The 13458-nt window shown below is 64.1% G+C and overlaps 1 protein-coding gene across 1 annotated transcript; it reads right to left on the reverse strand.

Moving 5' to 3' along the window:
• Positions 1-458: 458 nt before the first annotated feature.
• Positions 459-13255, reverse strand: SYNPO (synaptopodin). Its single transcript, XM_062002792.1, has 5 exons — positions 13174-13255; positions 10735-10807; positions 10523-10614; positions 2555-4506; positions 459-1313 (listed from the first exon to the last, which is right to left on the reverse strand). Exons 1-5 carry the CDS (start codon positions 13253-13255, stop codon positions 555-557), a joined length of 2958 nt encoding a protein of 985 aa, XP_061858776.1. The 3' UTR covers positions 459-554.
• Positions 13256-13458: the final 203 nt, after the last annotated feature.

Below are 13458 nucleotides of genomic sequence, written 5' to 3' on the forward strand. Positions count from 1 at the left end.
TTTCTCCCCCTTAAATCTGTTTTCAATTTAAACCAAACATCTCTGGAGGCTGGGAGAGGGTGCCCAGCTGCAGCACCCGCTTGTGACACCCCCCCAGGTAGCAGCACCAGCTGTGCCACTCCAGGAAAGCAGAGCTGGGGTGACACCCTGGCGTGACACCTCATGGACAGGGACAGGGGGCTCACAGGGGACTGCTGAGCCCACCTCCGTCCTGGCTGTGTGGCATGGGGCTGGCTGGCGGGCAGGGGCTGCAGGGAAAGGGGCTGTGGAGGCGGCTGCCCCCCCGCTGCCTGCTCTGCCTGCTGACCAGGCACTCCTGCCCTGAAAGGTTAGCGTGGTAAAAATAGAGCGTGGCATGGGATGGCGAGCGGGCAGGTGGCACCTGACCCCGCTGGCACGTCGAGGGGCTGCAGCAGCTCCGCCGGGGAGCGGGGACACCGCTTTTGGGGACGTCAGCCCCGACGGTTGGAGTGTTCCCAATTGGGGGGTCAGTGGGTGGCATCGCCGGGGCTGGCGGGGCCGGGGAGAGGGTGGCCCGGCTGGGGCCAGCTCGTCTAGGAGGTGCAGGGAGCCCCCGAGGACAGACCCCCTGGCTTCAGCCGCAGGCTGCCGGTCCAGCCCCGGGGGCAGAGGTTGAAGCTGTGGATGCCCGGGCTCTTGGTCCCCGAGTCTTCGGAGTCGAGGGAGACGTCCGAGTCCGTCGGGGACCGGGAGGTGCAGCGCTTGGCCAGGGGCCGCCCGCCCACCACAGGGGACGGCAGGGGGCTCTTGGGGCTGGGGGCCAGCCCGGAGATGGGGCAGGAGGACACGCTGGCCGGCAGCAGGAGCCGGCGACCCTCCGCCCAGGCGGCTCGGGACGTCCCGGGGGAGGGACAAAACAGAGGGCCGTCGGCCCGGGGCGACCGCAGCGGGCTTCTGTGTGTGGGCGAGGGGCCGCCCCGGCTCCCCGGCACGCTGCTGGAGGCCTGCAGGGCCGGGGCCCGTCCCGGCCGCGGGGACTGGGGCAGGCTGGGGGGGCTGGCGGGGGCGAAGGGCCGGCACCCCTCCGCGGCCCCCGCTCTGGGAGAGGAGCTCTTCCTGCGAGCGGCGTTGATGATGTTCCTGGCGAGCCGCGCTTGCATCTGCCGGCTGGCCCGCGGGTCGGCGTCCGGCCGCAGCGGGGACACGGACCGCTCGCTCCACGGAGGGGACGTGGGCGGTCCCTGGTCCAGCTCGGGCACCGAGGCCGGGCTGGCCCAGCCGTCGAGGCTGCCCGGGCGCCGCGCCGGCCGGGGCGTCCAGGTGGGCGAGGCGGGGAGGGACGGCCGCCTTTCCTGGGGGGACAGAGAGCGCGTTAGTACCGGCACAGCTCGGCGGGTGAGGGCACAGAGCAGAGGGTCGGGGGCAGGAGTAGCGCCGGGGCGACCTTCGTGCTGGCTCGGCCCCACGGGAGCTGGGGAGGCATCCTCGTGCACTGCACCCCCTGCAAGAGCTCCCCGAAAAGGCATTTACCTCTGCGTCCCTTGGCCAGCCAAGGAGGCCAGGGCAGGCTGAGCCTGCAACTAATCATCCTCGCCCCAAATATGGCCCAGGACCTCCCTACCCGCAGCTCCTTAAGGCCTCCCTGCAGGTGATGCACAGACACCGTCCCCGCGGTCGCTCGCCCGGCAGCTGCTCGCCGTGGGCAGGAAAGAGAAGAGGCAGGTCTGACAGCGCAGAGAGTGTATTCAGAAAGAGGAGGAAAGAAAGAATAACGCAGGAGAAATAAAAGCACAGTCGAAAGGCAACTCGTTACTGCGGGGAGAGCGGCGGGAGAGAGGGATGGGCAGAGGCACGGCTGGACCACGAGCAGGGCGCTGAGCTCTGCCCTCCCCCACCTCACACAGCCCTCGCAGCAGCGCTGCCTGTCCCCAGCTCCGGCACCGAGCCTGCCGAGGGACACGGACCCTCTACGGGGCTCTGCCATTCCCCCGGGGATGTGGCTCTTCGCGGCGCGGGAGCAAACGAGCAGAGTTCCCAAAGGAGCAGCAAAAGAGACAGGAGCAGGCACAGTGAGGCGGAAAGGCGGTGCGTCCCCTCCGGGTTGGCTTTGGTTGGAGGCTGGTGGGAGCCGTCAGGACAGAGGGGCTGCGGGAGCGCGGGCAGCGCCGGCAGCTGCCGGCGGCGAGAGCTGGAAGGGCAGGAGGCGAGGAAAGGACGGAGCCAGAGATGCGATGCTCCGCACAGTCTCCAGGTGAGAGAAGAGAGAAAGCGCCGGCGGCCCCGCGGGTCGGGCCGGCTCCCGACGGCGCTGGGATCCCGCGGGCTCTACGCCCCGCGTCCCGCCGCCTCTCCGCGGTGCCCATCACAGCGCGGTTCGGCAGCCCTTACCTCCCTCACCGTCCCAGCACTGCAGCCTCCCAGCTACATTTTTGGTTCTCTACTTCCTTTTTCCCTCTTTTTTTTTCCCTGGCCGGATCAGCTTTTGGGACACCCGTGAGCAGTTAGGAAGGACCCAGCCGGCGGAGGGAAGCCTAAAAGCCCCGTGTTTTTCTCTCCACCAAGGCTACTTGTAGTAAAAAGAAGGTTTCCACACCTGCGGCTCGATGCCGGCGTTCCTGGTGGAGTAGGAGGGCCGGGGGGCCTGGAAGCCCGCCTTGGGCCGGGCCGGCAGGCGGCACGGGGAGGCCGGCAGCGCCTCGGCCAGGGCTCCGGGACAGGCGCGGCCGCCGCCGCTCAGCGGCACGGCCCCCCCGGCACAGGGCAAGGGGCTGCAGGCGGCCTGGGCAGCGCTGGGCGCGGCCGGGGGATGCCAGACTGGGGAAGGAGGCAACGGAGAGGTCGGGCGGGAGGTTTGCTGAAGGTAAGGGTAGGCGTCGGGAAGAGAGGGTCTGGGTGGAGGCATCTCTTGGGGCATGGACCTTGCTGGCCCTTTGGATGGGGAGAGGATGAAGAGTGAAGACTGGAGCTGGTAGGGCTGGTGCTTGGAGATCTCCAGCTCCTTCTGGGAGACCTCGTTCTCCATCAGGTTGTTTCCATACAGAGATGCTGGGGGAGTTTTGAAGGGTCTGGAGGGACTCTTGGAGAGATGCCTGGAGACCATGGGTGACAGGCAAGCATTGGTATCATACTTCCAGGAGGGAGGCAGGGACATGGTTGGCGATGGGGAACGCAGCAACTCTGGCTGGGAAGGGGCCTCGATGATGAATTTCTCCATCCTGGACTGCCGGCGGGCAAAGAGCTCAGCTCCCTTCCCTCTCGCTTCACTGAGGTTGTGGCTGGGCTGCGGCTTCGGCTTGGGCTGGATGGTGGGAGACTTGAGGCAGGAGGACCATGCCGGAGCATCGTCTGCTGGTGGGAGGTGCTGCCCACCCCTGGCAGTGCTGCTGGGGACGAAGTTGGCGGCTTCAGCCCCGAGGGCGAAGGGCTCGTCCTCAGCATTGGGCTCCCCCTGCTCCTTCTGCTTCTTCCTGCTGTCAGCGCTCTGCACCAGGTCCAGCAGGTCGGGGTTGGGGCCCAGCTTCGGCTTCTCAACAAAAGTGAACATGGACTTTTTGCTGGATCTGCGGGCGGCCGACTCCTCCAGGATCCCTGTTTTGGGCAGGGGGTTCGGTCCACTCACGCTGCAGACCATGGTGGGACCTGGCAGCACCTTCTGCTCCCGGGGCGGGTACAGGGCCGAGTAGGCGGGGGGCGAGCGGACGCGGGTGAGCGGTGGGGGGCTGCTCAGGGTCTCGGCGTAGGTGGGTGGTGGAGGCAGCTCGGTGGCGGGGGAGCCCTCCACGGGCTGCCCACTGGTGCGGGATGCCTGGGTGCCAAAGGGTCTGGCCGTCCGGTTCTTCACAGGCTTGGGCTTGGCCAAGGTGAGATGGACCTCATAGTACTGCCTGCCCTGTGTCCCGTTCTGCTGCGTGCCGGCCGGTGATGCCGTGCCCGTGGCCGTCCCCACTGGAGCGCTGGGCATCTCACTGGGCATCTCACTGGGCACCTCACCGGGCACCTCACTGGGCACCTCACTGGGCACCTCACTGGGCACCTCGCCGTCCTTCCCCTCAGGGCTTTGAGGCAGGACAAGAGCTGCTGTGCTTGGCCCCACAGGGGCTCCTGTGTCTCCAGGGCCCCCCATCACGCTCTCCATGCCTTCAGCTGCTCGCTCCCGCACACCATTGGTAGCAGCTGATGCCATGTTCTCTTTCAGGTAGACACTAAGTGGGACCTGCTGTGCTTCGGCGGGCAGCTCCTGGCACACGGAGGCATTTGCCTGCAGCTCCTCTCCCGGGGTGCCAGGCTGGTCAGGCGCTGGCTTCATCCCCTGCCCCTCGCCCTCCTGCATGGCCGCTGGCTGAGGCCGGGGTGCGGTGCTCAGCAGCAGCCCCCCGCCATGCCCAGCCCCGGCCAGCCCGTCCACGCGCTGCTTGCGGCGGTTGAAGAGCAGGACGCCCTTGGAGCTGAGCCCAGGCGCTGTGGTCAGCTGCGCTGCGATCCTCTGGCTCCGCGCCTTTGCCTCCTTCAGCTCCTTCTCTGAGAGGCTGGCGCTGCGGGACAGACCTGGGCAGAGGGGAGACGGGGGTTAAGAGGGTTCAGAGGGGATGCGGGACCTCAGCCTTCCCCACCCAGGACCAGCAGCCCTTCCTCCTGGCACTCCCCAGCATCCCAACCCCTGCCCTGATTGCAGGGGTGAGGCAGGAGGACACTGGAGGCTGGGGCACGTGGGGGGATGTCACAGTCTGGGGCTGATGGAGACCCAGCACAGCCCCTGCTGAGATGCTGAACTGCAGCTCTGCACGCTGGGGGAGGAGGGGCAGGCAGCAAAGCCCAGGGGACACCCGGGGCACTCAGGACCTCCCCTCCCCTCGTTCTGCCCTGTATTTTGAGGCCCACGGTGGTGACCATATGGGAAAGGAATTTCTCCAAGGGCTTCAGTAGGTCTCGGGTTGCAGCTCACATGGTTTTGGTCCCCAGCTCGAAGAGGCAGCAAATCCCTCACCCCAAATCCTGTCCCGCTCAGCCCCAAGCAGGCAGGAACCCAAACACAGCGTCAGCGGGGAGATGCCATCCCTCCACAGCTTCATGTGGCCAGCGCCGTCGGGGGAGTGATTTAGGGAGCAACACGAGATGGCAGCAGCCGACAGAAGCTGTGCAGGCCCTAACCTGCCGGACACAGCCACAGCCCACAGCCTTGGGTTCACGCCTTGGGAGCCTACGCGGGGGCTAAACGCAAAGTGCCAAAAGCCTGGCGAAAGCCCCGCGGCGAGAGGCTCGAGTGCTGATGGGATTCTCCTGCGCTGGCCAAGAGGTCAGAGCACCAGCCCTTCCCCAAGGCCGAAAGGATGTGGAGCTGCCGGGAACACATTTTCTCGGGGTGAGCAATTTCCTACGAGCTCGCCCTGAAGCGCCCGCGGGAAGGGCAGCGGCCCCGGTCCCGGCGAGGCCACCGCTCGGGGACAGGCGGCGGTGCGGAGCGTCGGCATCGCCCCAGCGCCCGCCGGGTGCAGCCCCTGCCCGGGGGCACCGCGGGGTGGCTGCGGAGGTGTCCCGGCTCCGGCCCTGGCTGGGAGGTGGGGAGCCGGGGCTGCCCGCCTCGAGCCTCACTCTGACAGCGCCCACTCCCCTTCCCTTCCCTTCCCATCCCATCCCTTCCCTTCTTCCCATACTTCATGTGTTTCTCATTTTCTTGCCTTCTGCGCTGCTTGGGAACCTTCCAGGATATTTTCAGCAGTGGTTCAGCCTACCAGCAAGGGAAGGGATGGATGACTAAGCCAAATCCTTTCAGCGAGCCCACGGTAAAGCAGGAGGGCTGCTGCAAGCTGGGCAACTCCTCTTCCTCATCCTTCATCCTTCCCACCTCTCTCGGCACCCAGCAAGTCCTTTTCCTGGCTCCAGCACTGCCGAGGCGTGCAGGATGGCCCTGCCTCGTCAGAGGAGCCAGAGAGGAGGAGGGCGAGGGTGGATGAAGCCTTCAGGCTGCCCAATGGGAGGGTTTTGGCCTGGCAATGGAGCAGAGGAGGTGGAGATGCCAGTGGAAACTCTCTCCTGGAGTCAAGGAGCCCGTCCGCAGCAGCCACGCCAGCGGCCAAACCTCCCCCGGTTCGCACCCGGCATTGTTCAACGCCCCGTTTCTATTTGCTTTGGCGGCGGCACAGAGCAGGGCCGCGGTTTCCTCCGGCCGGGCTGGCTGGAGAGTGGCCAGCACCGTGGCTCCCACTCCACGGGGTCACCCTCGCCGCCTTTATCTCCGAAACAGAGGAGAAACACGGCCAAGGAGCCGTTGAGAAACAAGCCACAGGCTCCAGATGTCTGCGGGTGTCGCGCTCCAAGCCGAGCATCCGAGCCGAGCATCCCCGCTTCCTCGGAGGCTGAGGCCGCCTAAGAAGCTGAGCTCTCGGCGGAGCCATTTCGCAGCCTCTCACTCTTGCTACTGCCTTTTAACAGCAACTGAGGGGCCCTGGGGGATCTCCTCTGTGCTGGAGGGATGACTCAGCTCTTGGCCAGCCCGTTCCTGCTTGGACTAGCTGCCGGATAGGCTCCCACATAGCCCAGACCGGTGCTGGGATTTGTGCCCTGGGATTTTGCTCCCAGGCATCCCCATCCCTGGCACAGGCATCGCTCCAGGCCATGGAATGCTGCTGGCTGGGAGCCCCCCATCCAAAATCCCACACTTGGTACCTGCCCCCAGCCTCACCTTGCAGCCCCCATCCCTTAGGCTCTGCCAGTAGCCCCTCTGCCCCTGCCCACTGGATACCCCCCAGGCCTGGGCTGCTCTGATGGAAACACATCCCTCGGGATACTAACGGGGATGATGGGGGTAATAACTGCTCTTCACAGCCAACGTCTGTGGCAGGGACGGAGAGCACCAAGGCCTTCAGGTGGCCAGAGGAAATCGCAGAGACCAGCCCTGTACATCGCCCTGCTTGCCAGCCACACACAGCCCGACAGATGGACAGACAGACAGGCTGACGCTGCACGCACCGCTGCAAACACGGCTCATCATTGCTTGGCCTGGAGGCAGTAACCACTGGATAAAGGGCTGGGACCAGCCTCTTCCCCTTCTCCCCTCCAGCCTGAGCTGTAGGATGAGGTTATTGGACCTGCTGTGAGAGCCTTTAGCCATCTACCGTGACGGCTAAAGGGACCTTGTCACCCGGGGTGGCTCCTGCACCCTGCACTCCCTGCCCAGCCACAGGGAACATCCCTTCACCCTTCCCTGCCAGCCCCTGCCAGCTGGAGAGCCTTGGGTGGGCTCCGGTTGAACGCTTCCCCACAGCTCCAGGCAGACGAGAGGGAGCTCAACACACAGACCATGTCCAGATGCTGGGGAGGAGAAGGAGGGGAGTGGGGCTGAAAGCAGTCAAAGCAGCACAGGAGGAGGCAAAAGCGAAAACAAAACCCTGCATGACCAAGGGCGCCCGAGGGCTTGAGCAGCACTAGGAAGTGGCTTCCGCTCATTGACGGGAGTCCTGTCCAAAATCCAAAGGGTGACGGGCTCTTCTCACCCTCTTCCACTCCTCCTTCCTTCCTCCATCCCCACGCCACGCAGCGCCTCGCCACCATGCTGCTCCAGGGAAGGAAATGTCTCCCCTTTCCAAATGTCCTGGCTTCTTCCCAGAACAATGGCTCCAGCCCCGTCAGCCTCCCCCTGCAGCCCCCAGCCCTGCAGCCCAGGGAAGGGGCTGCTCCCTGTGCCCCGTGGGATCCCAGAGCCACTGGCCACCGGCTGCTGTTTGGTGCAATGCACTTCAGCTCCGACGGGAAGAGCTTTCAGATCCCTCTGTATTTATATAGGCAGTTGCTCTGCAGGTTTCCCGTTGCTCCAGAGGTGACTCCTGGCAGCATCCCCCAAACATGGGGCTTAACAGCTTCCTACTGAGCTGTCAGCTGTCCTTCCTGAGGCACACACTGTGCTCTCTCCTCCAGAGTGAGGATGATGAGGGTGATGAAAGGCCTTTGTGTTGCTCTCCTCTTCTGGCCAGGGGAAAAAAGAGAATAATTTCTTCCAGCTGAGCTTTCCATGCCAAGGATGGGTTCCCCTGCACAGGCAGAGTGACTGAAGTTTGGCCAGCAAGGGCTGGAGTCACCATCTGACCTCAAATGATGGTGAAGGATGTATCAGACCCTGCTCATGGCTCGCCCTGCCCCGACGTGGACTCCAAGAGTTGGAATGAGAAGAAGATTTGGCCCCAAATTACAGGGAGGGGAGATACCTCAAGGCTCTTTGAGCGGACAGATTGAGTGGAAGTTGCTGGTCTTGATGTGGCTGGGATGTCAAATGAAGAAAGAGGGTGACTTTGAAGCCACCACCTTGCAGGTGTGGGTGTCTACAAGCACCAGGCATGGTGTGAGAAGTCCTGCAGAGAAGCCATGAGGTCCCAGAGTCACAGTGGGGTGGGCAGGATGCAACAGGTCACATGAAATCTTGGACTCGAGGCTGATCAGTGGCTCCAAAATCTATCCCTGGCCTGCTCCTGGTTTGGATGCTCGGCCACCCCAAGGCTGCAGCCCACCTTGGCCAGATGATGGGAGGGTGCTCAGGATATCCCACCAGGCCCTCCACCAGCCCCAGGGCTGTCCGGGGCCAGGCAGAGCACGGACCAGGAACCCCAAATCCCGCTTGGCACAGCGCAGCCACCGCCAGTCATAATACACAGGCACTTTCCTCCCCTTCTCAGCACTTCCCAGGCTGTGGTGAGTCAACCCAAACAGCAAACCCCACTGGCCAAAGCCAGAGTGAAGCAGAGAGAAGCCCTGTCTCTCCAGAGGGCCAGACACCGCTGTGCCACCGCCCCACACACGTGAATGCAGCCGGGTCGTGCTGGGGAGGGGGAACCCAGCGTTTTCCCCTAAACACCAAGGGCTCTGGCCACCGAGGAAATGTAAGCAGGTTTTTTGGCAGCGAAGCCAACTGGCCTTTTGCCCCAGCTACAGCTGTGCAGGGTTTTTGCAGTGCGCACTAACCCATATGCATTGAAGCCTGTGCTTCCCTCCAGCTCCCAGTCACCCCAAATAATTTACTGCCAGGAACACAAGGAGGGTAGCACAGACAGGCAGCTCAGTCGCCTACAAATTCAACCATATGGACAAAAATAGGCCCATTTTCTGCCTGATTCCCAGCCTCCAACTCTCCTATACTCCAGATGTAAAACCTCCACCGGGATTTTCTCTGTGCTGGCCTTGCAGACCTGGAAAGCCCCAGTTTAAGCGGTGGTGGGAGTGAGCTCACCCGCCTGGCAGGGCACACCGTGCTGGGTGCCTTTGCCAGTGACAAAATCTGGCACAGCGAGAAAATTCGATGTGCTTGCAAGTTTTGCCTGTGCTCTGCTCGCAAGGGCTTTGCTGGATTTGGAGCTGTTCCCCTCCCCTCGCTCACCCCGCCTCGCAGCCATGCCCCCTGCCTTGCCCAGCACCCCAGTCCTCACAAAAGTCAGCCTCAGAGGCTCCCAGGAGCAAGCCCCGGAGCACCCATCTGCCAGCCCCGGGAGGAGGAGGGGAAGGGGCTGGGGGAGCTTTTGCTCTTCAACCGGTCCTGTCTGCCCCTGCCCCAGCCCTGCTTCCCCAGGCCATGCCAAGCCGAGGGGAATGCAGTGAGCAGCCCCAGCCCTGCATCTGTACTGAGGACGGAGAGGCTGCTGCTAGCACAGAAGTGGAGGCAGCGTCTCTCCCCAGCCAGACAAAATGAAGCTTTTTAGCTTTGCAAAACGAGGCCAGAGCTGGGCAGACCTCCTCCAGGCTGCCCTGCCACCCACCTGCCCAGCCAGCCCATCCCGTGCCACGGGGACCTCATCCCTCCTGGCAGGTGAGTCCCAGCCCCTCTGCCCCCGTCTGCTCAGACTCGCCCTGGCACATCCCTGGCTGCCGAGGCCCCGGTCACACCCCCGTGGGGCTGGAGCCCTGGACTGGAGGCGCTGGCCTGGCGAGAGAAGGTCACCTGGCTCAGCTCGTCCCGTCGGATGGACACGGAGCCACGGAACACGGCCCTCGCCTGTCCCTTGCACAACCCGTAAGGGATCCAGCCCGCTGGCTGCCAAGCCGGACGGACAGACCTCGTGTCCCCGGCGCCGGGTGGCACGGCCAGAGGAGATCAGGTCCCCGTCGGGGGGGACAGGGGACGCTGCCTGGGAAGACGCTCTGCAGAGCCGGCAGATGCGACCCTGACAAACCTCGGGAAGGGACCCGGAGGGACGCTCCGCCCTGCCCATCCGCTGTGCCTCCCACACCCCACACCGGACCCGCGGGCGTGGGCAGAAGGAACCGACACCCACACGGCGAATTCAGAGCCCCCCAAGCTGCTCGCGGCTCCGCTCGCCTGCCCTTCGCCCACCACCAGCCCCTCACTGCGGGTTCCGGGCGCGCACCGATGGACCTCCGTGCACCCCTAGACCCCCTGCGCATCCCTTCCTGACACTTCCAGCCCCCGGCGCCCCCGGCGCCCTCCGATCCCAGCACCCCCCTTGCACCCCCTCTGCGTTCCCAGTCCCAGCGCCGCGGTCCCTGCCCCGGTCCTGCCCGGTCCCCGCCGCCCCCCAGCCCGCCCTGGGGGCTGCCGCCGCCCCCGCAGCCCCGGCCCTACCCGCGGTGCCGGTGCCGGTGCCGCCGCCGCCCCTCGCAGCCCGACTGCACCGGGGAGGAGGCGGCGGGCAGGAAAGTTGCGGCAGCTCCGCCCTCGGAGCGGGCAGGGGGGGGCGGCGGGCGGGGGCCGGGGGATGGCGGGTCCCGTCGGCCCTGCCCCTGCTCCTGCCCCTGCCCTTCCCCCTGCCCCTGCCCCTGCCTGCCCCGACCGACCGACCGGACGGGTCCCCTGTCCCCGGCGGCACCGGCACCAGCACCCGCCCCGGCTGGGGCTGCCCTGAGCCCACTGCGGCGATGAGAGCAGCTGGGGCATCCCCTTGCCGGGCTGGCCATTTTCTTATCTCTCCTCTCACATCCCACCCCCCGCCCCCATCTCTGCCCTGCAGCCCTGCGTATCCCTATCCCATCCTAGGGCATCCCCCTTTCCCAGACCTGCCATCCCCTTTATCCCTGCTCTGCATATCCCCCTTTTCCAGCCCCGTGTATCCTCTTCCCCCAGCCCTGAGCATCCCTCCCGCTGGATTTCTGGGGATTCAGCATCGCCCCCTGCCTCCAGCTCCCTGCTCCCGCTGAGGCTGCAGAGCTCCGGGGCACCGCTGCGGCTGGGACCAGCCTCAGCCCCTTCCCGCCTGCCCACACCACAGGATGAGCTCTTGGCCTTATTTTTTGCCTTTCTAATTTCCTTTCTTCCAGCCCCTCTTTGCTTTTTTGTGCTTTTCTGGTTTTTGAGGGAGACTGGCGCTGGCCCGGCAGCCCCCAGGGAGTGAAACCTTCTGTTTATTTGCACACCAGACAGAGAAACCAGTCCTGCCTCCTGCATCTCCCAGCCCCTGCCTCTACCCGGGGCTCCTGCGCTCCCCAGCCTGCCCTGAGAGGTGCCAACCAGCCCGGGCCGCTGTGCTAGATCTTTGGGAACAGCCAGCCTGGCCTTGGGCTGCTGGATGAGGACCTGTCTGGGTGGGTCTGCACCACTCAGGGGGGCACCTGCTTGGCCCCTGGCTCTCAGGGCTACTCCTGCATGATTTTGGGTGCAGATGGAACCATCTCTTCCTCTTGCAGGAGCTGCATGGGTGGGGTTTGATTTACCCCCAGCTGGCTGAGTGGATGAGGAGCCAACCACCAACAGCTCCCAGGGATGCTCCTGCAAACCCCCTGCTGCAGAGGCAGCCCTGATGCCATCTATTTGGGGACCTGCCCCTCCCTCCCTCCACCCCCTACACCGTCCCTGCTCCAATCCAAACCTGTCCTTCACAAGCCTGCAAGGTTTTTGCAAGGTCCCAGGGCTGCCGCCGGCGCTCAGGACCCTCAGCCACATCCTGCCTGGAGGCTCTGGAAAGTCTGACAGGTCAGGCAGGCAGCGGCTGGTGGTGATCTCACTTGGAGGGGGAGGAAACGGGACAGACAAACTCTTTCCAACAAACCTGTTGAGTTAATTTAAAATTCCAGGCTGGCAGCAAAAGTGCTGGATGGCAGAGGGGTTAGGAAAATGCTGAGCCTGGACAGAGTCAGGCCTGACCTTTCCCAACTGCAGATCTGCCATCCCAGAGCAGTGAGAAATGGGAAGACTATTTGGATCGGTCTGGTTTGTGTGCTGAGTCCTGAAACAGGATGCCGGTATGGCTGGGAGCTGCTGGGGCAGCACTGAGCCAAGGAGCCTGGCTGAGCTTCCCAGCCCTCATCCCGACTGGGGAGCCACTGGCTTTGAGGATGTTGGACACCCCAAAAAGGAGGGCAATGGATCCTGGACACCGGGTTCATATTGAGCAGCTACTGCTGGTCCCATCTGTCCCCATCCTGGGGGTTGCTCTAGGAAAACGAGGCTCTGAGCAAAGCAGCAGCATCTGATAAGGCCATCCCATGGGGACAGTGACACACCTGCCTCGACGCCGTGTGGCAGACGAGATAACAGCTGGGCCCGAGCAAAATAGAAAGAAGGGTGGGTGCTGTGCTTAAAAACGGGTGCGATGCCTGTGAGAGGATGGATGTCATCCTGCGGGAGCATCTCCCCCGGCGGGGAGGGCTGCTGTAACCTTAGATATGCGCCTGTATTTGTGTCACTGTGGCCGAAGCGACTGTCACAGCAGGGAACAGCTGTGAAGCAGGGCGGTTAGGCGATGGCACAGAGCGCTGTAGAAACCAACCGGCCTGAAATAAAGAGCTTAATTTTTAACCCGGGCTCTGGAAGAGAGTTGGCTCCAAGCCACACGAGTGCTTGGCCATCTCTGCCTCTACCAACGGGGGAGAGATGCCCCTGGCCCAGGCAGCACTACAGGATTTAGCCCTGATCACCCTCCTTTTGACAGGGTCCTGTAGAGCCCCATGGTCGGGGGAAGGGCTGAGAAGCCCACCCCACTCACGCTCTGATCAGGCTTTAATTGAGCTCTTAAGAGACCACGAGAATCTGCTTGCTGCCTTCCCACCCCCCTCCCGAGAAAAGCCACAGATTCCTTCTTAGTTTTTAAGGCCAGAGAGATCATCTCGAGCTAAAAAAGTCCCAGCAGCTCGGCTGGGAGCCTGGGACCTCTAACCCAGCAGAGGTCCTGCCCTGGGAAGTGCTGGGTGTTCCCACCACCAAGCCGAGCAGCAGCAGCCCCGGGGGCATAGCGGCACTTTTTGGGGTGGGGGGTGGTGCCCAAGGGGGATTTCTCTTACCTGCTTTCCTCTGCTCACTGGTGGGGTTGATGAGGACCCTTTGGATCTTCACCACTTTCCACTCCTGGCTGGGGTCGACCATGGGGCTGACTGCCGCGGGGAGTATCTCTGGAGCAGAGCCAGGGAATCTTGGGGGCACTATGGGCTCAGCTGACAAGGTCAGGCTGCTGCCATCCAACGTGGGACCCAGCGCATCCCCATTGAGCCCCCCAGGTTCCCTCTGGCAGCTCCCGCTGATCTTCCCTCCCCTTGTCCCAGTCCATCCCTCCTGCTCCACTGTCTCGG

The sequence above is a fragment of the Colius striatus genome, chromosome 9, assembly GCF_028858725.1.
Source record: "Colius striatus isolate bColStr4 chromosome 9, bColStr4.1.hap1, whole genome shotgun sequence".
Classification (NCBI taxonomy): Eukaryota; Metazoa; Chordata; class Aves; order Coliiformes; family Coliidae; genus Colius; species Colius striatus.